We start from the raw sequence: 23844 nt of genomic DNA, 5'->3' as shown, positions 1-23844 counted from the left end.
CTTCTTCACTGATTCCTACTTTTAGTAGAATTCTTACAAAATGTAAAAAAGAATCTGTAAATAGCAGCCTGTAGAAACAACCTGATAATTTAAATGAAGTCACATGTGACTCTCCCTCTCTAATCCTATCAATGTTCTAATTCTAGTAGCTTTCTTCCCTTTACTCATTTTGGAAGAAGTTGGTGAAAGCAACAAAAAAAAAATCGTAAGCTTTCCAAACAACACGAAGACAACTATCCTCTGGAGTGTGAAACTGGCTGCATTTCTTTTTTTGGACTTTTCCTCAGCGATTATACAAGATTATTTTTTCTGCTCACAGTAAGTTAAAGTTATTTTATTTTTTGACTTACTAGTTATAAAGGAAATACTCAGGTTAAACTTTAGAGATGGCAGTACATTTTTCTTATCCATTTCTGTGTTATCTCTGTAAAGAATCTGCTTAATATGATATCTCTGTGCTTACTTAGGCCATTAAATGCATAATTTGGTAGAGTGTGGTCCTTTATAATCAGCAGTTAATAGAAATATAGGAAGCAATAAAACATTACAAATTTATAAAATCGTTTTCTGTAACCATTTGAAAATGCTGTTAAATTATACATTCATGTTAACTTATCACTGAGGCAAGTGTATGTGATAAGAATATTTTATCTCAGGCACTGTCTGCTTGGTGCCAGTCCCTCTCACTTTGTCACGGCACTTTGCTCTAATGTTGTTCTATCACACTAACGAAGTGCCACACTCAGAAGAACTACGGATGCCTAAATGAATTCAGTAAAAAATGTAGTTACAACTGATGAGTACCTAATGGTAGAGCTGGATTATATTTTAAAAACCTTAGCTCTGTGACAGGATTTAGCTATATTTACATCAAGAGAACTTATGAGTGAAGCCTGAAGATAATATATAGTCAAGTATGAAGATAAAGATATATAAAGCTAAGCATTCCTTGAGACTCCTCAAAAGTGAAGCATGTAAAAGGTGCTACGGACAGCGAAGCCACTCAGCTGACAAACACTTCCTCCATACCCTAGGAGCAAGCGCGTTAACATGCCACAGTCAGTTCTGATCATAGGAGAACATGTGCATTTTTACCATTATTATAAGGTTGCCAGAGTCTGAATCTTGTAGCATTGGTTTGGGCAGTGTATGGTAAGGGAACATTAATGAAAAGTATGTTGGTCGTTTGAGGGAAGTAAAATTCATCCATCAGGTGCCAGGTGATTCCCCCATTGATGGAGAACTGTAACAGAATAGAGTGGGACCTCTCTGGGGTACCTAGAAACAAGATGACACAGGAAAAAATACATTGTTATAAAAATCAGGGAAACAGTATGATCTTAGACTTTTTTTTTTTTGCATCTATGCATAAGCTGACTTATGTTCACACAGATGCTTCAGAGTCCAAATGCTTCTGAGGCAACTTAAAGCAATGACGGGTTGGGGTTTCTGTATAAATATATCTCAAAACACACACCAAATCTTGGATTTTTACATAATAGTAACTCCCTCTTTTTCTCAGGTACAAACACATATCTTTCTGTATTTCATTCAGGAAACACTACATCAAAATTTTTTGATTCTATAGGCATCACAATTCTACAAAGGGCCAAACATGTAAATCTTAAGATATACAAAGAAAATCTACTTGAAAATTTATTCTCTCCAAATGGTACTATTTGTCAAGAAAATTAGTTAGTTAATGTGAAAGGTCAGAATGACAGAATGGCCTTTGGGGTTCACATCTGTGAAAGAAAATCCCAAGTTTCCATAAGTTAACTTTTTAACATTTAAATTTCCTACAGCTAGAAAGAAGTGGTGGAGAAAGACTCAGGGACATGACGGTAAATTTAACTACCACAGGGCTAGTATGAGGACTACATCTGTATGAAACCATTATCAAACAAGTAGTTATCTTACCCTTATATTAAAATGCATACATATTCTAGAAGAACATTTGTGAACACTATGTACTCAAATTTATGTTCCCTCTCCCATATAACAAAATTTATGGGCCTCAAATCTGGTACTTCTCTGTGGAGGAGGAATTATACATGGGGAAATTTGCTTGAAGGGAAATACTGAATTCATACCCATAGAAATGACTTACCTTTTGCTATAAATCGAAGTGAAAACTGGACATACATCGTATTGGTACAGTCTAGATCTCTTGAAATGAGCATCCGCAGTCCTTCCTGTAAACAAAAACATATCTGTTAAGCAATCTTATTTCATTTACAAAATTAGTTTCCTTTGATTTTATACATCTAACTTACATTAGCTAAATAACAGATATATAATGATCAAGAAGCAATATTTGGTCCAGTTTGGAAGGAAAAATTGATCATTTCCTCCTTTAATGGCTTTCATTCCCTATGTCTGAATAACAACATTGCATTGTCTCAACTCCAAGTCATACTTTGCTGTGACTTACACAGAAAGCAGTGCAAAAATGATAGCATTACACATCTACAGGCCTTTTTAAAAAACAGCCTCCTTTGATCACAGCATGTTGTGAGAGGAATAACGAGGAAACAGATGGAAAATGTGCCAAGTGTTCCTGCTGGAAGCTGGGAGCTAATAGGTAACTTTTTCAGGGTTCCAAAGAGTCTCAGGAACTCACTCCTTTGCGTGCTCTGACAGCCCCGGGAGGCTCTCAGTCAGGCTGACACAACACCCTCCAGTTGGTCAAGTTAAATAAGGCATAACTAAGCAAGTCCCCAAGGCCGGGCTGAAACCGTTCATGCAGAGAAGCCAAGGAAGGCGGAAAGTGATCGCATTGGCTTTAGTAATTTTTTCTGCTAATTAACTATTTCTGGTTGCCTGGGATTGACAGCCCCATAGCTTGTTTTCTCCCTGTGTACACAGGATTGCAGTGACAGCAAGTAAAATAGAATTTCACTATGCAAATATCCTAGGTAGAAACAGAACTTTCAGTTTCTCAGGTGTGACTCTCAATAAAGTGGCTCCTTGGTGGTGTGGGACTGTGTGATACTGAGTGGACACTATCGATTTCTTAATTATCAACTAATAAATACCAAATGAAATCTTAGGTAGAGAAAGCAAATTCTTCCTCTTCTTCTTTTTTTAAAAAATTTTATTTATTTGTCTGCGCTGGGTCTTAGTTGCAACATGCGGGCTCTTAGTTGCAGCATATGGGATCTAGTTCCCTGACCAGGGATCGAACCCAGCCCTGGGCATTGGGAGTGTGGAGTCTTAACCACTAGACCACCAGGGAAGTCCCTTCCTCTTCTTCTTAACATTTATTATAGAATACATTCTTCAATAGCTGAAAAACTTTAAATAGGTCTAATTTTGTAATAGCAACCATATATTGAGTGCCTACAATATGCTGGGTTCTACGAGAACCACTTTATTCCTTTAAAGCACCTATCACTCCTAAGAGAAATACTGCAGAATAGGAAACTGAAAATCTGAGAAGGACAGTAACTTGCTCAAGATTGCAAACGTGATGACAGCAGGATTCAAACCCAGATATGTCAGATTTTGAAACTTATCTTCTACCCTTTAACATACCAGTGTTTTGTTTGTTAAATCATTATGTTTGTTTTGTTTTTGGGAGAGATATCCAGCTAATGTTAAATTTAGAATTTGAGAATTATTTGATATGATAATGAAAAAGCAATTGGATTTATACCCATCCCTGAACTTCACAAAGCACAGATTCAAACTTTCAGGATAGAAAGTCGTTGTGTAAAAGCCTATTTCCAGCCTTATTTTTCTTTTTCCTTTTTTAAATTTAAATTAATTAATTAATTAATTAAGCTCTTTATTGGAGTATAATTGCTTTATACCTTATTTTTCTTTTATCCTAATAACTCAGTCCATGACACTTGATCATTGCCTGTTCTTCATGTCTTTATGTCCTTACCCTCTCCCTCACACACTTATAAGCAGAAGGCCTTGGATGTTTTTATAGCTTGGTGCCACACAGAGGTTAAGATTATGGGGAAAGGTCACTTCTTCATCTTACAATGAAAAAGCTTTGAGGTGGGTAGTTAATAGATCCAGTTCATAAAAACCCCCTGACAACGTCAACCCCCTTGATTATGGAATGTGAGTAAAACATTGTTCCCATGGGCCAACATAAATCAGCCGTAGAGAACACATTTTATAGTGTATCTTGTAGGAGCAATTTTGTTGAAAGGCGGCATGATCCGTAATATGAAAGCATCTTTCTTTCATATTTAAAATTTTGTTTACAGTTAAGCACTTGATATTGATAACTGCCCAGGGGAACTGTCATGCCCTGCTTCTGCATATATTCTAGTTCATGCAGATGTTTCTTTTCTCATCCTCTTCCAGCTTCAGTAATCCATTTGTGCTAAATGTGAAGCTATTTTAATAGTGGATAGCACGCCTGAATCCATAAACATTAAAAAGAGACTATCATTTCCTTTTTCACAAAAGAATGCCTTTCTAGGTCAAACTACAACCTACTGAATGACACACGCTGAGCCCTCTCTGCATCTTGCAGAGCTGATAGATAATACGTCCAACACATATAATGCTTGGCTGCCCTCACACTTGGACGACTAAAGGGAAAATGTAAAAGACTATACATCTTCCTTGTTTATAGGATCTAGAGACCAGGTTAATTCTATGCTGAAAATTTTATCAGATAAATATATTTGAATCACAGGACTTCACCTTTTTTGGTCTTGTCAACTGCTTCAAATAGATAGTGGTAATGAGAGCTAAAGCCTCAGACAAGACTTAAGACACACACAAAAACAGTAGTTCCACCCTGAAATGTCCTACCTCAATTTCTTTGGTCCCTTATAACTCTTAGGGACTTGTAAATCTCTCTGACCCTTAAAGTGTTTTTTTCTATCTCATCTAAAACTTGAGAAGAATTCAGGATTCAAACAAGGATGATAGCCAGCATGTATTAACTATAATTGAAAAAGTTCCAGGGTGTCTAATTTTCTAAGTGTTAGGTGTTAATCATTAAGGTTGTACAGAAACCCATGCAGATTTTTGTTAAAGATTTCATTTGCACACCTAGATGAGCCGATGTCCCCAGCTGAGAGAGACAGGATGGAGCATGTATTCACATAGGAAGATGTGCCAGCTCAGCACCATGTCACACAATTGCTTAACAACCCTCTAACCAACATCTAGGTTGAAATACAAAAAATACACTAATGATGTTTGAGAATGTTATTTAACTTGACTTAAACGTTTGGTTTTCTTAAAGTCAACAAATGGTTGTATTGGCTGGAGGAGAAGAAAGAAAACGAAAGGAAAAAGCAAAGACCTTCCATAAAATCACTAAAAAAAATACTGCAAGTTAAATATTTAATAACATAAAATGCTACATTCCAGAAGTCAAGATTTTAGAAATAGTATCTATCTATATAATTTTTACATATATAATTCCAGCAGAGAGTAAGGAAGGTCTGATTACCAAAACAAAAGAAAAATTTTATGCTTAAGTGATGATTAAAAAATGATTGTAGTGAACATGAGAGGAAACATGATGTATGCTAGGAGACAACAACTGTGTATAAAATGATACATCATCTGAATAGAAATGCACGTGTGGGGAGCAGTGAGTGAAGAAAGGAATTCAGTGGTAGTGAAGAAGAATCTTATCTGACCCCTTTAAAAATGAGTGATGTCCCAGATTTGATGGTTTCACCATTCAGATTCCCCCTCTCTGCACCATACACTTCAGGCCAAAGGTCAGGATGTAAGTTCCCGTTGAAGTCATCTTTAAGAATCGAGGGCAAAGGAATGACAGGAACACAGTAGGCTCCACCAAAGCCCCGGTCACACCTAAGAAAAAAGTGAGTGGAGGAAAGGCATTATTTGTCATGAGATCAAGAAGCCATCTTTATTTTTGCATTGCAAAGAAAGAAACTGCCAACTTTATTAACTTACACGCAGTGACCAGCGTCACAAATCCCTCGTCCCGAGCACATCCAAGGGCACCCTGAGGCCAGCACAACATTATCAATAGCCCAAGAGTCAGCCCCCACAGTGTAGTTGGCCTGGATCCATCTGAACCGGGTCCTAGGAGATCTAAGCAAAACAAACAAACAAACAAAAAACACCAAACCCCACTTGGTTCGACTGGCAACCTTCAAAGCACAAAAACATTTATTTTAATTCTTTCCCTTTAAAGTGCCCTCCTCTGGGTCCCAGTTCCCTCTTGTTTGAGACACTGTTTGCATACCAAATATTGGATGTTGTTTACTCTTGACCCACAAACAGGAGAGTAGAAAACCTGCTTTAAACATAGTTCACCATTTCTTTCATACAAAAGCCTCTGAACACGTGTGAGATGGGAGAGTTACTTTGGACTATCAATTTATTCTGTGTTTGAACTACATGCAGAATCTTAGTTTTTGCTTTCAGGCTTATACTGCTTTCCAGTACTGGGGAAGTGATTGAGGATGATAAACATGAGGATAAGCTGGAATCTTAGAAAGTTCTTGCCATGAGATCTCTGTTCTACTGACCCTAAGTGGTTTCTGAGATAGTAAATGGAAGCCCTATCCAACTTCTGTCTCTGTTTTGGTTCCCGAACGCCTGGCTCCCTTAAAGGTGAGGACGAGAATGATGTGATACACTCCCATGTTTTTTTATTATATCTGCAATCGGTTATTTGGAACACACTGTCAGAAGACCACTTTATCCAGAAATGTGCGCAGCCTTACCAAACAGCAGTGGCAGTCTCTCATTTAGGAACAGATTGCACAGCAGAAATGTGTTAGTCAGTTATTTGGAATGTAGCACACAGTTGACTTGAAGTGGAATTTCAATAGTAACATTTCAAGTGCTATTGTTTCCCCTACACAAGTTCTCCTTCAATGCAACACAGCTGCCAGTGTGGTGGCTCTGAAACAGAAATCTAATCACGTCACCACTCAGCTTAACACCCTTTAAATGGTTCCCCAACACATGCAATGTCAAGGCCAAACTGCTAATATGAAATACATGGCCCCTTCATCATCTGCCCTCTTCCCTTGCCTCCTCTTTCCCTGTTGCCTTACAATTATACTCTGAGCATCGAAGCCTTGAATTTCTCCATCAGCTCATGTTTCTTCTGGTTTCTGGGATTTTGTTTTGGTTTACAACAGCACACATGCCCTCCCACAAGCCCTCTTCACTCGGACAAGCTCTACTCACTTGTTTAGACTCAGCTCAGACATCAGCTCCTCCAGAAAGCTCCCTCTGATCTATCCAAACTGAGTTAGGTAGTATCTCCCTGTATTTCAATAATATCATTGGGTTTTGCTTCTGTTATCATTTTATAACACTACATAACTGTCTAGATACCTGTTACCCTAAATAATATATTTGGGTCCTGGCATCAGCTTATTTATTTTGTATCAGAGATCTAAAACATAACAGATATTCCAAAAATGTCTGTTGAATAAAAATAAAGTAAATAAATGAGCTACAAGTGAGCATTCTTTAGAGCTCTGGGATCCACAGGAAACTATTTTAGGTTAGATACTAAAACGCTTTGATTTCCTGTATGTTTCCTTTTTTTTTCCTGCCATTTACTTGTGCATCTCTGAATCAAAATTGAACCAGGAAAATGGAAACCACTATAAATATTTTACACAGAGAGAATTTAACACAAGGAATTGGATGCACGGTTGGTGGCAGAGCATGGGGGCAGCGAGGAAACCAGAGTTTAACAAAGTCAGGAAGCACTACAAGTCCAAAGATGGAGGGATACAGGAGGGGATGTTGTTAGTGTCCAGGGGCCAGTGTCACATGGAGGGTCATCTTGGGGGAGCTGGAGCTGCTCAAGTTGGCCAAGATGCACTTGAGATAGAAAGGGAGGGGAAGGAATTCTCTGGTTGACTTTATTTCCACCTTCCAATTTCTTGCCAGTATCTACTACTCTCTAAATATATCAGGAAGCCTGCAAACACATGAGCTGGCAAATGCGGCTTGCAGAGGCCAATTTGCCTACAATTCAGAGCAGAGCAGTGGAAGGGAGCTGCAGGGATCTGCGGGGAGCAGCCCCAGGATGGCAGACTCTCTACCACCCAGCACAGTACACATCAGTTCCTAGAAAGAGCTCCAAATTACCCAAATGCCTAAACCACAAAAGTGGGAGCCTGCTGTAAGCCCTAATATAACTGCTGAATGTGATCTGAAATGCTGTGGAGGGGAAGAAAGATGTAAAACGATATGAGCATTCCAAAAGAGCAAACCTGTTACTCTTATTGTGGTACTGAAATTTTTTAAAAAATGACTAAGGATACTCTTCCACGGATGTGACGGTTTCACAAACTGCTTCATGTGGATGAGTATCACTCTGGTTATTGGGTAGATATTTATTTTGACAACAGTTTAAAAACTGAATCTGGTGGGCAGCCTTCACGTTGCTGAAGAATGGAAAAGTTCAGCCTCGTAAAACTCTCAAACTCCTAACCACGTTTAAAAATTATTACCCAAGCACCTTGAACTCTTTTCCCCCCTCAGTACGTTCCATGCATAATTATCATGAGAGAGTAATAGAATTGCCAAGTGGCATCACAATTATTTTCCAATTAGGTGACAGAAACTTGAAGTTCTGACATGTAGCCAAATGACAATTCTCACATGGTGGAGAGTGGAAGGTAGACAGTGATCCGCTTCCAATTCTGGAATCTCTCAGAGGTGTAAATTGAACTTTCTGTGTAGTGCAGACAGCCAATGGTTGGAGGAACACACTCTTCGGTGACAAGATGCCAGTCCCTGCCATTGTTCAGAGAATACTGGAGCTGTACACTGTGGGAGTCGCTGAAGGGCTTGCTACAGCCCATGCTCATTTCAAACTGCAAGAAAGTTGATGCTGACACATGAAAGTCCCAGGTCTCAGCATAACGAGGTTTTCCTACAAAAAAGGAAAAGTTTAATGTTAGCACGTAATTGTGCCCTCTTTTCTTATTGGGTGTTTCTGCTTGTCATGCTTTCAGTGGCAAACAAAAATCATGTCTTATCTATAGTGTCTCACATGTGATCTGATGTTTCATCTCACGCTGACTGTTTTTATCTAGTTAGCATAGACTCGGAAATGTGGAAGGCGCTAACTTGAAAAGCTTTACCACCTTGAGACAGGCTAACAGAGAGTGTGCAGGTTGTCATTCTGCAAATTATGAAACATGGGGATGTTTTCAGATAGATATTTTTGCCCTGCTTTTAAGAAACCTTAGTCATATTATGCATGCCATGAAAGACAGTTCCTGCAAAACCTGTTACTGGGTTCACCTAGTTACATTAGAGGACAACACAACCCTTAATTTCCAAGAGCCTCCCTTGGCACAGGCAGTTATGCACACTGTTCTGCATTAGAGAATCTCCTCTTAGGTTTTAGTTAATTTAGTCCTCTAGTTAACTAAATACTCTCCCTCTATCCAGTGAAAACGTATACCTATGTTTTCAGTGAATATCAGAGCAGTATCCATAGAGAGACAGTCAATATCGACTTGACCTCCTTGGATTCGGTACCAGTTGGCTTGCAAATCTAAAGAGCCATCAAATTTGTCTTGAAACCCGGTTTGAGAGCTGTCATTCATTCCTATAAGGACATCATCCAAGGCCCACTGGGCTGAATGCTTCCCTGAAATCAGATGAATAAAGACAGTTAGAGCAGGTTCATTATATAGCAATATGAATATCTTTATGATTGTGGTTTTAAATCAAATTATCTAGAAACTGACAGCAAATTAAGAAACACACAGTACAAGGTAGCCTTAACTGGATGATCTAAATGCTACCAGGAAATCTGGGGTGAGCAGTAACTTGCCATGTTGGGGCTGCCACCATCGAAAAGCTGTTGCAGGCGTCTTTGCCTCTCGTGGAAGGTCAATGGAAATGATCTGTGGTTCCAGAAATGACATGAAGTCCAACTCTCGAAGCAAATGCCAGAGTATCCCATTGTCATTTGAATACTGAACAACAAGCCCTGAGTTAAAAGACATAAATCCAGTTACTTCGGACAGTTTTCCTAGAGGCAAAAAGGGGCAAGGAACAGTATTATTTTAAATGGCAAGACTGCAGTAGAAATTTCAAATTGCATCTCGTAGAATGAGGGCACATTCATCTAACTTCCAAGGAATGAATTACTAGACCTGAAGGCTCATCAACTTCTTGACAGTTTCTAATGCACCAACTCCTAGGAAATGGGGTAAAAAATACATAAGCTCTTTTAAAGACCACTTAGCTTTGTATGAGCGATGAGTAGGTTGGTAAGGGGGACATAAAAATCCACTCCAGATTACATATTTGAATTTTAGATTCTATCCTGAACATTACAAAGTCTCATATCATTATTATGTACTCAGAAGAAATATCTCAATCTCCCAGCACAAAATCAAGAAGTGCTCTTTGCTGCCAATGCACCAGATAGGAAGCACGGCCCAATCTGAAATTCTATTAAGCAAAAGGATCCTTTTACTGGCACTTACACTTTGTCAGACCTTGGTCACTGAAGACCGAATAAAGACAAATTACTACACAGCAAAGCAGAACTCAATCCCGTCCAGTGTTAGTTCTACCTTCCTTTCTCCATGTCACCTTTTCCCCTTCACTTATCCCTTCTACCCCACCTCCCTCTGCCTGTCACCAAAGGAGTGTGATTTAGGGAAATGCACATTAAAGTTTAAGATACTTCATGTGTTATTCCTTCTTCCTTTTCCAGAAACATTTTTATTTTAAAAGAGGATACAGGGGAAGGGTAATGTTGAATGCAAAGGAAAAAAAATGCTAATGATGAAATGGTAGGAATCAACAGGGTATATATATATATATATCATCATTAGCAATTAACAAAAAATATATATATATTTTATTTGGTGGGAGGGGCAGAGGCCTTTCTTGGCATCCATCTAATTGCTGTTCCATAACTGTTCCCAAGACTGGCACTGCATACTACTCACAGTTACGACTGGGGATACTGAAGTGCTTTCTGAGTATTTACAGAAATTATGTTCAGTAAAGTTGTATTTGTTATATTAATTTTATTATATTCTAACCGTTTTGGAAAAATTTAAATAACTTATAGTCCATACAATAACTTTTTAGTTTCCTCATTATCGACCAACCAGAACATCTCAATCCCCTTGTCATGTTGGAAAGCAAAGAGTTTACTAAAATTAAGTTTCAAGAAATAATATTATAAAATATAGAACTAAAAGAAAGCCTTTTAAGGTTAATTGATATTACATGGAATTATTGTCACCACATCTGACAAGGGGTGATGCCAGGAATAATAATGACTAACATGCAAAAAAATTAGAACTCTCAGGAGAATTAATCCTGCCATATTTAAAATAGAAGAAATCATCATGTTTGGTGAGAGGATAAAAATCGCTTGAAGAATAGGAACTCTTTGGGGAAACAGTATGCTGTGTGTGGGTGCACACATGGGCGACTGGAGCATCAGTGGATGGAGGTGAGACCTGGGTGTTGGAGAAGGGAGAGGACCACACCAAAGTCCATGAAGAAGACTGAGCCTAGGCTAGTCTTCAACTTTATTCTAGTCAAGGGGAGGAGCACCTGAGAAGATTCCAGTCTCCAACCTTTGACGTTTGCTCAGAATATACGTTTCTTGTGGATATTAATGTTTGATATGGTTTATATTTAATAAGATATGGGGGGGGGGAGAGAGAGAGAGAAAGAGACAGAGGGAGAAAATGAATAATTTAGATAGTATCTGGGGTGACCTATTTAGAAAGTAAATATAGTACCAGAAATGAAGCATCATGAGACTAAAATCTTACTGGTGGTCCTTTAGCACCTTCTACTCAAAGTATTGTCCAAGGACCAGCACCTGCATCACCTGGGAATAGGCTCTACCTGTGGTGTTTTTAAAACATGTCCACAAATTCTTTGACCCTCCTTCCATCAAAAAAGTGAAGCTCAATTCTCCTCTTGTTGAGTGTGGCTGGACTCAGTAACTCGCTTCTGATAGAGTAGAAGTGACAATGTGTGACTTCTGAGAGTAGGCCATGAAAGGCATTTGCACTTTCTTCCCTGTTCTCTCATGGCTCTCTCGCTCTGAAGAAAGCCAGCTGACAGGTAGTAAGAACACTCAAGCAGCCTATGAACAGGGCCACTGAAAGAAACCGAGGCTTCTTGCCAACAGCCTTATATGTGAGTATCTTGGAAAGAGATCCTCCAGCCCTGGTTGAGTCTTCAGATGACTGCACCCCTCCTGGCTTTTATCTTGTAGGCAGCCTCATGAGCGGTCCTGAGCCAGATCCACCAAGCTCAGCTGTTCTTGAATTCCTGACTCATAGAAACTAGAAGATAATAGATCTTGCTCTAGGCCACTCAATTTTGGAAGAATTTGTTATGCAGCATACCACCCCAGTCCCACGGTTAATCAGAATCTGCATTTTAAAGCCTCCTAAAGGATTCAGATGTACATGAGAAAATGAGAAGCACAGCTCAAGAGGTCTGTACTTCATTTGGTTCCTACTTGCTGCCTTTCTCCTCATTAGCTTTTCCAGGAGTGTCACAAATACCTTCAGGTGGCCACAAGATCTGCAGAGAGGAGGGCCTGCATTCTGCAGGACAATGGAGTGCCTCCCTGATAAGTATGAAACAATGGAGAAATGCAAGAAAGGGAAATGGCAGTATTCAAATTTTATATTAATTGCTGAGCCTGTTTAGCTGTGTCATCTAAACACTGTCCATCTGAATAAACCAAGCCATTTTGGCTCATCTACCAAGTGTTTAAGGAACATAAAACATTTCCCTTTTTAAATGACAACTCCATCTATGTTCTTCCCACTCTTATTGAAAATAGCCTAATTTTGATTTTAACTCCAAATATGTAAATTGAGCCTTCAGCTTGAGAATGTAAAAAAAAAATTTACTTTCATCACTGGAAGAGATTTGTTCAAGGATTTAGGCAGATTTACATTTTAACAACCAGTTTTCAATAAAAGGCTGAGAAATGCCTGTGGGATGTACATCACACGGGCAGCAGTGAGTTCAAGAAAATGGCTCAGACTCGTTGAGAAAAAGTTGTGTTCCTAAAGGAATCCTAAGGGAATAAGCCCCACAGGGCAGATAAGAACATCTGTAATCAGAGGTTAAGTGCAGAGCCGAGCCTCAGGTCCGTAAGTAGATAACAGATAGATGCTTCCCACTATACTCCGGTAGAGTTGTTGTTGTTTTTTTCTCTCTTATACAAATAGGGGTGCGGATTTGTGATTTTCAGAAGAGTCATGTACCTATTCACATGCACACAGTTGATACACCATCCTAATCACAAATTATTTTTAAATAGAGATTTTATTACAAGGGTTAAAGACAATATTAAAATGCTCTACCTCTCCAACCAGTAAGCAAGGTCCTGGCACAGGACCCCACCTCCCTTTGCACCTCTCAAAGCTCCCGTCTCTGTGTGCGTGGGAGACTGTGCTCTAGAAATATTCCTTTGTTTTGAACTATGTATTGTTTTTGTAGGTGATCCTGTAAAAACTTAAATCAGGTTATGGCGCTGCCTGACCTAAAAACCTTCCGTTGGTTTCCATGACAGTGGATTCTGACCCCACCTCCCAACCACGGCCAGCAAGGCCCTGCACGACTGGGCTCCGGCCCCTCGCCCCCGAGCGCTCCTCGACCATCATGAGCCCCAGGCCACCTGGCCTTCTTTCTGTTCCTCCAATACCATAACTCTCTTCTACCTCATGGCCTCTGCTGTTTCTTTTGACTGGAAAACTTCCCCTGAGCTCCTCCTGTGCTGGCTCCTTTTCACACTTTAGATTTCAATTTAAATGTCACTTCCTCAGTGAGCCCCCCCCCCCCCACCAACGCCCAGACCATTCTACTGAAATCAGTATTTCCCCCTGCATACGTTTACTTTCCATCTCATCATCTTATTTATTTTCGTCTAGCCCATCAATCTAACATCTTGCCTGTTTCTTTTCTTTATTGTTGATTTTCTGACACCTCTTACTAGAATCTAAGTTCCCTTAAGGGCAGGGCTCCTGTCTGCTGTGCTCATTAGTGCCACACTGGTTCTTCCCATTCAGGCACATGGTAGTTGGCATTTCTTGTCCCCTTTACCACACACTCTCTTTCCTTCTGTCACATGGCTGGCAACATCCAGTAGCTACCCAGCAGCTGCTTCATTATCCTGGGTGCTGGAATGAGGACCTCAACGACCCATGAGGAAAATGCAGCACAAAGGACAAATCTTTTTTTGTTTTAACCCACAGAGATTTAGAGGTTGTCTGTTATTGCAGCATAACCTAGCTCATCATGACTGATGCACCTGTCTTTTGGTGACGCTATATGGGTGACACCTAGAACAGTGTCTAGCTTAGAGCAGATTTTTTTTTTTTTTTTGGCTGCATTGGGTCTTCGTTGCTGTGCATGAGCTTTTCTCTAGTTGTGACAAGCGGGGGCTACTCTTCGTTGCGGTGTGTGGGCTTCTCAGTGTGGTGTCTTCTCTTGTTGCAGAGCACAGGATCTAGGGTGCATGGGCTTCAGTAGTTGTGGCACACAGGCTCAGTAGTTGTGGCTCTTGGGCTCTAAAGCGCAGGCTCAGTAGTTGTAGCTCATGGGCTTAGTTGTTCTGTGGCATGTGGGATCTTTGGACCAGGGATTGAACCCCTGTCCCCTGCATTGGCAGGTGGATTCTTAACCACTGTGCCACCAGGGAAGTCCTTTAGAGCAGATTCTTAATAAATGTTTGTCAAAGAGATTAGGAAATACAAAATAGTCTATATGAGTTTCTAGACTGCGGCTTCAGTAAGTAGATGATCTGGATAATTACTAGACTAAAAGCAGTGAGATAACTAAAAGTTATGCAAGCTTTCAGTTAGTGATGATATGGCCAAGGACATTTAGAATTGATGAACAGAGCTATTGGTAGTTCTACTGCCTAACAGGTACTATAGTGTTTGAGCCAATATGTTTTACATAGTCATGCCTGAGAGAATAACAAACATAGAAGCTGCCAAATTCTTCACATGCTGTTCACGAGATCAAAGTTTGGAGTAGGACCCATCTGAGAAACTCATGGATTTTGTACCAGGAACCAACTCACATGCGGGGTCCCTTAAGGAATCCCATCATATGTGTAGAGCTCCTGAAGGCCACCTATGTAAGCTTCAAGCCTTTTGTATTTCTTTTGGAATTGAATCATGGATGCAGAAGATGGTATGGATGCCTAGAGAGAGTAGAGTTCTGGGCAAGGAGAAAGGCAAGTGAGCATGGTGGTTAAGGCACAGGCTCTAGAGCCAGTGTGAGTGGTTTGAATCCCTTCTCATCCACTTACTGACTGCATGATCTTGAGTAAGTTATTTGACCTCCCTGTGCCTCAGTGTCTACATCTGTAAAATAGGATGAATAAAGTACCTAAAGCAAAGAGGTATGGTGAGGATTAAATGCATTAACAGAAAAAATACTTGGTACAGTGCCTTGCATATAGTAGGTACTCAGTAAAAGTTCATGTTTATTGTTACCAAGAACTGCTCCTTCGACCAGAGGATTCTAGTACTGCCCCCCCCCCCCCAGGATGTTTACAGGCAGGAAGCAGAGCATGATCTGTGTTCAGTAATACCACATGCAAACAAGTTCCTGGCCCCCCACTACGCTGAGTGTAAAAGTCTGCAATTTCTTTCCCTCCCTGTGTAAAGCTGTAAAGGAATAGGTTTCCCTAAAACAAATACGTGTTTCAGGCTTAAGGATCCGGATGAGGAATCTTAGAGACCATGGCTCTATGCGGTTACCCATTCAGTGATGGAGAAGAGAAGAGAAGGAATGATTTAGGGTAGTGTATCAGTTTACAAAATCCCAGCTAAACTTTGGGAGGAGAAAGAACTAATTTGCTGGTAGTAACTGTAATTTCTATGGAAATATAGCAGCTTACCTTCATTTCTAGCTCTTGGTTTGATACAGGTAATCCCTGAAGTTTTGCTTCCAATTTGTATATAAAACTGAACGAGTCTGGGAAAAAAAACCCAAAACACTTCAGTTTACTTACAAACACACGAGCTCAGAAGAATTTTAGCCCTTTGTATTTTGACACATTAAAAAGTAAAACTCCTGTAATTGTTAGGTACTACTTTAAACACAAAGGGCATATGACAAGCAGAAACTACATAGATTATATAGTAAGTTGATTCTGTAACCATTTGAAAAGGTTAATTAATATGGCCATTAATTTTATCCTAGAATAATGATTTAAACAAAAGTAAACAGTTTAACTCCGTTTCATTGGAGTCTGATATAATTTAATGAAATCACTGAAATGGGAATTCCTTTAAATCAAGATGATACTATTTTTGGAAACTCAGGAGGAAAAATCTAACATTAAAAAGTTGAATGCTATATTTATTTAGGGCCAGATAATTACCTGTATTACTGATTTAGGCTCAGATGGTTTAATTTTTCACAACTGACACTCACTCAGTGTGAAATAAACTATGCCTCAGTCCACAGTAAACCAACCTACACAACAAAGGCACAACTCTGTGAGAAGGACTCAGAAGGAAAGGGAAAGAGAACGAAGGCAGATAAATATGACACAAAACCCCAGATTTTGGTGAGAAGAATGTCTAAAAGTTTCAAACATTTCTTTAGTTTCCTTTCTTCCAATTCTAAAATAATCTGATTAAAAATAAAACAGCAGAGTTTCATTTTAGGTGTGCTACTATTTCATTTGCCCTTAAAACTAAGCAGTTATTTATTTTACCAGTAGGTGTCAGTGTAGGTATTTTAAATTTCTGGAACAGCTCTCAATAAGTGACTACAAATAAACTTAGATAAACAGGCCACAACATTTTTGGGCACAGAATTTAAAGCTGAAAAAAATTTCTTTGTTTCTCTTGGCATATATTAAAATTAGTACCAAGTAGTCTTCATAATAACATGGAACTTTAGAAAGGCAAGCTGACATACATTAGACATACAGGTCTTGGTGATGACTGTACATTGATTAATGAATTGTAGTATACATTTTGCAGGAACTACCTATTTTATTATAAAGTTATGCTTCATTTTCACATATCAGAATCTCCATTGAGAAACATTTTTATGTAAACCCTCAATAACCGAACAGTGTTGTAGGTTAGACCACATGGCATGTTAAGTACTATGTTCATGGAGAAGTGTACCAATTAACTATGTACCTGATATTCCTGGTGTCCAGAGGGACAGTCCTCGCTTCCCTTTTTCCAGGGCCACTGAAGTAGAGAGACTTGCCATCGTTAAGTGTTCCACAGCCTGTTCCAACCTGGCCTCCGGTTATCTTGTACCACAGTGGGCTGAGCTTCCCCTCAAACCTATCGAACATCTCACTGTAATTAGGGACCATAGACACACAGGTTCCTTGTGCGGCTTCCGAGAAAAGACATACAGAGGAAAGAGGTTTTGTTAAAATCATGAAACATTAGAAGGTACATTCAGTGCATGGGCAAAAGAAGCTTTGCCACGGGTGTTAGGGGAAAGAAACCACATCAAAATTTAAATCTCCCAATCGTCTTGCCTGAAATATAGCCATCACTACTCTCATCAAAAACACTGTTCTGCTTCTATAATTTTAAAATTTTAAACAAAGAGACATCAGGAACCACACATGTCCATGATTCTTGTTACCCAGAGGATTTGTGTAAACTGAGAAATAGATTTTGTCTACAGTGAAATTTGCTCATTTGTTGTCCTTGTATTAGAGGATCAATAAGGGGAGTTAATCCCAGATTTAAGAAAACCACCCTGAAACCATGAGTGACAGCACTCTCTACAGAAGGCCTGCAACAACATATGTTTGTCTTTGGTCATGCCCCAGATGAAGGGCAGAGCACTGAAAAGCTGGGAAGGATCCTTTGAAGTTGCCTCCAGGAAAAATACTATAAAAAGATTTCAAAGCTTATAATATTTTCTCCAATTTTACTCTTTAATCTCAGCTTCCCTTTTATTTTTGCAACATCCAAGGGTGACTGTGGTCAGAAAATATTTCTCTTATAAAGTTCTCTTTTGGCAGTCTTGGATTTATCATTTCATAAGTTGACTTTTACTTTAAATGTATAAAATTACATTTTGTATAAAAGCAATGTAAAGAGCACAGGCAGCCAAGTGGTTACGAGCTTGGCTGCCAGGGTCGGAAGCCTAACTCCAGCAACTTCTAGCTGTGTGACCTTGGGAGAGTAACTATACCTCTCTGTGCCTAGTTTCCTCAAGTGTAAACAGGGACAACAGCAGTACTATGTTACAGGGTATTTATTGCTAGAATTAAATGAGGTAAAATAAAAAATATCTACTATAGTGCCTGGCATGAAGTAGGGACTCAAGCAATGTTAATTATTATTACTATTACTAATAAATAAATACACTTTAGGATTGAGATTTGTGTTGTCATGCTTTTCCTCCTTAGGCAGCTCAAAACTACAAAATATCTCAGCACCTCATTTGCCTGGGTTACAAATTTCTACAATCAGGACTTAAAGAAGAATAAACTCAGAATCTACTTCCTTGGAAGAAATAATATAGAATACAGTAACCAGAGATGAATATTTTTACAAACAAATCATTAGACACGTCTGCAGCCTTACCGGTGTACCCCAGGTCACAGAAACACACCCCTGAAACGCAGTCCCCATGGCCACTGCAGTAACTGGGACAAGGCTCTGATATGTACACGCCATCCAAACCAAAGGGAGGCACATTCTTCTGTGAGCTGCTCTCTTGGATCCACCTGAATCTGGTCTTACTGTTGGGAAAAATAGCACACGTGTTTCTTGTACCAATATCTCATACCAAAGTACTGAAATACAGAATGATTCAGAAAAACTCAAAAGAGGTTTAATATTTATTTGGAAGTCACGTTTCACTTGATTGAACACTTAACCTTCATAAGGTGTCTCGCTCAGATCTTTCTCAAAACTTCTTGATTTTTTTTCCCTCAGCATAAATGCTTCAATACCAGGAGGATTTCAAAACCTATATGTTTCTGGCCATCAGAATCTTCTTTATCTGAAGATTGTATATTTTAAGAGGCTATTTGGGAATCTTTGAAATCATCAAATAGAATGTTCTTTGTTAGGACAAATAAGGGAACTCTGGCTATTTGCCATTCACATGATTCCGGTAGGAAAGAGTCAAGTTCGTTCTGACAGCTCTGTTCCCACCTGTTGCCTTCCTTGCCTTCTTCCTCACTTCTCATCTTTGAATCTCCAAGATGTTCATTCTATAAACTCTTAGCAACCAGCTGGGCTGCCAATGAGCACTGGTAACTGTCAACAAACAAAAGAGGGACTGGTCCCAGTGCTTCAAAACCCTGGAACACCAGTGCCCTGGGCTACTGCCCAGTCCTATTTCCCCCACAACAGTTTTGAGGTTGCCAAGCTAAAACCTGTCCCAGTTGCTTTCTAATCTTTCCAATCTTTTCAACACAGCTCTTTTATTTGCAAATATATGGAAACCCACACACACCTATAATTTCATACCAAGAAAAAACACCTCTTCCTTCTCAGTTCTACTAATATTAAAGAGGGAAGATGAATTAGGCTATCTAGATACCAATTAATTTTGCTGCCAAAATTCATAGACTTCTGAGCGAATTCAGTCACTTAGTAAACAAGAATAAAGAATCTTAAAGATTAATGAAGATTGTCAAAGATAACTGTAGACAAAGATGGCTCCTTTTCCCCTCTATTATTATGAAAGTAATATAGCAGTATCAGAATGCTTTTCTTTCTGGCTCTTCAAATAGATTTGGTAATTTGGCAACACTGAAAAAACAACTCTGGCTTTTTTTCTTCATTATTTTAAGTTACCTACTTTTGGCAAATTTGCAAATGTAACCAATGATGTTGTTTACTAGGTTTAAAAGTTTTCAGAGATTACTTTCTATTAATGCAAGTCAACACATTCTACAGTGTGTCAAAATGAAGGAGAACACATCTCATATCCTTTGGTGCTAATTCAAAATGTATTGGTCTTATTTTTTAAGGCAAAAGATAACTGAATTGAAGATTAGAAAAACAGAGCAAAACCAAAAAACAGAAAGGAAAAGAAAAAAGAAAGTACAGTTGTAAAGTCATGGGCTTTGGGAAAACTCCTCCCAATGGAGTTGTAACTTTATTTAGCCCATGAAGACATTTTTCCTTTCAAAGGAAATAAATGGAGTTGATCAACAGCATCTTTTGTGAACTGCTCATAAGAAAATGGTAAGGCCTCTGTGCCCATTCCAAAAGATAGGCTGCATATCTACGATAAAAGAGGAAAACACACCAATTCCCTGAGAGAAGTCTTCTTTAATCAGAAGTCATACTTGCCTTTCTTTTTATGTGTCTATAATAGAACCCAGAGAAACATGCATCTATAATTTCTGCCTCATGGAAAGTAAGAAAAGAGGTAAGAACAACTTCTTTTCTCCACCCAAGCTCTCTCACCTGGGCAAGATGAAGGCGTCTCTCTATCAACTATTCTGTTTCATAGAAGAAGCAAGTTCAGACTGAGTCCCAGAAACATTCAGAAAGTTGAAGAATCCCAACTTTAGGTAGAATTCTAGAAGCTCTGGTAATTTGATAGTGAGTGACGGGCAAGTAAAGCCCTTTGACCCATCTCTGATTCTTGGGGTCCTATAGTTTTCATTATAAAAATAAAAGAATCAAGGTCTGGTCTGGCCAGAGAGACAAGAGACCCTTATTTGTAGATCCTAAGGCTGTTATAGACCCAAGAAGCAGGGTACGGTGTTAGATATTTGAGAAGGTGAAAGACATCAGGAGCTCAGTACTAAGGAATCCATATTTAAAGAAAAAAACAAAACAAAACAAAATGACTAATCATGGTGGTTAATAGGGTGAGTCCAGGACATGATGAATTATAGCTGAGAGTTCTAGCTTGGAAGCCATATTTCAGAGTGACAGGGCAAGAGATAGCACCTCTTTTCCTTCTTTTAATCTCTGCTAGTTGGCTTTTAGTTGGAAGGTGCAAATCAAAGTAACAAAGATTTCAAACAAAAGCTTTGCTTCATCTCCATTTCTCCAAGTGCCTGGTTCCTGATGCCTACTGCTTTCCTGTTCTCTTAGGAGCACAACCTTAGAATTGAGCACATGTAATTTAGCAACCTCAGGGTTGCTGGAAGAAAAGGAAGAACTAGCAAGGAATTTACTTAAAAAATATAATCAAAGAGACCATCGGAAGAAGGGAGGAAATAAGTAGGCCAGAGTTAGCTAATAAGCATTTCTAGATTGCACATAGTTTCTGTTTTAAAATAGAGGAGATTTAGCTTTAAAATTATTAATATTATTAATGTGTGCACGTGCATGTGCTAGTCATGCCTTTTCGAGGAGACACAGCAGAAAGCAGAGCAATGATTTCTTGCTGAACAGCACTGAATTATTCTGGAAAATATACTTTAAAAAGGGAGGTGTCTTCAGTGCAGCTAATCACCTATGGCTGGTCCTTATTCCTCATTCAACCAGCATTTACAAGTGCCTACAGCATGCCAGGCAGTATCAGGGCTGGGCACATGATAGGGAGCAGAACTCCTGCATGGTTCCCGCCCTCATGTAGCCCACAGTTGAATGAGAAAACGCATTTAATGAAACCCCTGCACAAAGAAATGTCAATGTGCAACTGTGATAACTATCGCCACTAAGAAGGATAAAGAGCGAGGAGAGCCTGTAGCCTTAGAGGTCATTGACCTGACAGTCAGGAAGCTCTGGGAAGGAGTTGGAGGAAGTGATGACTGAGGAAAAGACAGAGTTTAACCTTACGTATTTTTACTAGAAATAAGCCATAGTGTGATTAGACTCTTCTAATCATTGAATAAAACTTGCCCTTTGCTCGGCATGTCCCAGCTAAGGAAGAAGCAGAAGACTGTCTCTCTGTTTCCCTCCCCAGTTGCCACCTTTGTTCAAAGGATGGATGAGTGACCAGGAGAACCAGTTTCTACCCCTTCCCCTTCCACCACCACACTCCAGAGGGGAGTTGCATCAGCCTCTCAAACCAAGAAGGCGCCTGTGCCCCTGCTTGTCCTGTGATGGGTGGTGGTGGAGGAGACATTCTGCAGAATATTAAGCAACTGTGTTTCCAGCCCTTCCCAGAGACATCAACTTCTCTCATTCTGCACAGCGAGCTTAGAGCAGGCTGAGTGGCAAACTGTGCGGGGAGGGATGAGAGTCAGGAATGTACCAGCACATATGTACCACCACCAATGTCTCTCCTCTGCAGGCAAGAACCAAGAGAATTAATGTGAGCACACATGGCTCCTTTGAGAAAATCAGCTTCGAATTATTTGTGAAAGAGCAACGCTCTAGTAACTATGATAAGCACGTCGCCTTGTGGCAAAATAGCTCCAAATTTTAACATTTTTCACACTTAGAATTCTCAGCTTTCCAACACTGCATTTGGAGATATCTGAGTTTAACATATTGCAGAAAGAACAACAACAGCTCATTTACTTGGGTTGAAGTAGAAACATATTTACTACTGCAGAGAGCTCGCATTCGCAAATGCCATCCACCAGCAAGCTGGATGGCATTCAAATGAAGCAGTAAGCCAGAGCTGATGAACAAGATTTCTTCTTCCAAAAGCTGAGGTCCAAGAAAATATTGATAAATTGGGAGCCTCAAAATATTGGCTCACTTTGTGATGTTAAGAACAACCTTTTCTTATTTCTCAGATGTGGCTTTACCAACTGGATGATTCCACTCAGCATCAAACGAACTGCAGTTTCAGGTTCAACCCTGTAATATTTGGCTTTGGGGTATCTCTGTTCCCTGGCTCCTAATTCTATTGACTACTTTCATAGGGGTGTCTTCCAGCATCTTGGTACTCTAGTCATTACAGCAAAGATGCATCCCTTGATGCACTCCAGCTTCATGGCATGCTGCAGTAGTCTATTTGGAAGAGATGTGGTTGAGCCACAGTTTCAGAAAAGCATGGGGAGAGGAAGGCAGTGGTGGGAGTGAGGATTACAAGGGCTGCACTGTTACATGCCCAACTTGAGATGGGCAGAAAGCAGAATGAAAGGGCTATTTAGCTGCAAACACATATATTCTTATGGAAAAGCAAAGATGTCTCAGAGGATGAAGCCTAGAGAGTAGAACCAACAGCTGAGAAGAACAGTAGATTAGGAACTGCTCGTAGGGAGCAGCACTGTCTTAATAAAGAAAACTTTCTTATCCTGGACATTGCTCACGGAGGAGGGAACCTTAGTAACAACCATCTTGCTGACTTTCAGAATTCTTGGGAGCCAGTGGTTGCTATGTGCTTCCCATTCTTTTCAGTTTTTTTTTTTTTTTTTTTTGAGTTAGGTTGTTTATTGTGTTTATCTCGTCATTGTCTCACTGTTGTATGTTGGGTATGGGTGGGGTAGATAACTTATAGTTTTAGTTCATAGAGAAGCCATATCCAGGGAACTCTGACCTGATAGAAATCATGAGATCAGTGACTTGGTGCCTGATGCTATGATAGGATGAGGCTTTGGGGGTCTTGGGAGGAGAGTGAGAATGTATTCCCTGGGGGAGAGATGTGAATCATTAGGGCTAGGACAAACTATGGTAGCTTGTTACAATAACGCCCCCAATGGATCACATCTCCTGCGTACACCTTCTTCTGTAAGACTTTTCTGCATTTCCTGTCAAAAAAGGGAGCCTGTTTTCTCACCCTCTGAATCTAGACTGGCCTTGTGACTTGCTTTGACCACTAGGATGTGGCAAATAAGATAGGGTCCTGCAGCTTCTACTTTTGTTCTCTTGTAACTCTGGACCCACCTAATTGTGGATACTCGTATGAATACTGGGATGTATACTGGGATGAAGACCTGTATAGAGAGAAAGGTCCTTCAAATCTCAGACACTAATCAACCTATGAATTGAATGCAGCTACATTGTAACGCTTAGG

The 23844-nt window shown here is 39.6% G+C and overlaps 1 protein-coding gene across 2 annotated transcripts in view; it reads right to left on the bottom strand.

The window, feature by feature from the left end:
• Positions 1–23844, bottom strand: part of RELN (reelin) — a 494116-nt gene that overhangs the window by 70906 nt on the left and 399366 nt on the right. For both annotated transcript variants that reach the window (XM_057732969.1, XM_057732970.1), the window contains exons 29-38: positions 18543–18700; positions 17124–17331; positions 15863–15939; positions 9779–9937; positions 9404–9592; positions 8593–8866; positions 5908–6048; positions 5625–5802; positions 2111–2195; positions 1096–1278 (exon numbers count right to left, since the gene is read on the bottom strand). In XM_057732969.1, coding sequence (XP_057588952.1) covers positions 1096–1278; positions 2111–2195; positions 5625–5802; positions 5908–6048; positions 8593–8866; positions 9404–9592; positions 9779–9937; positions 15863–15939; positions 17124–17331; positions 18543–18700 — 1652 coding nt within the window. The remainder of the gene's footprint in view (positions 1–1095; positions 1279–2110; positions 2196–5624; positions 5803–5907; positions 6049–8592; positions 8867–9403; positions 9593–9778; positions 9938–15862; positions 15940–17123; positions 17332–18542; positions 18701–23844) is intronic.

This window comes from Hippopotamus amphibius, chromosome 4 (genome assembly GCF_030028045.1).
Source record: "Hippopotamus amphibius kiboko isolate mHipAmp2 chromosome 4, mHipAmp2.hap2, whole genome shotgun sequence".
NCBI lineage: Eukaryota > Metazoa > Chordata > Mammalia > Artiodactyla > Hippopotamidae > Hippopotamus > Hippopotamus amphibius.
This window is presented reverse-complemented; position numbering and strand designations above follow the sequence as displayed.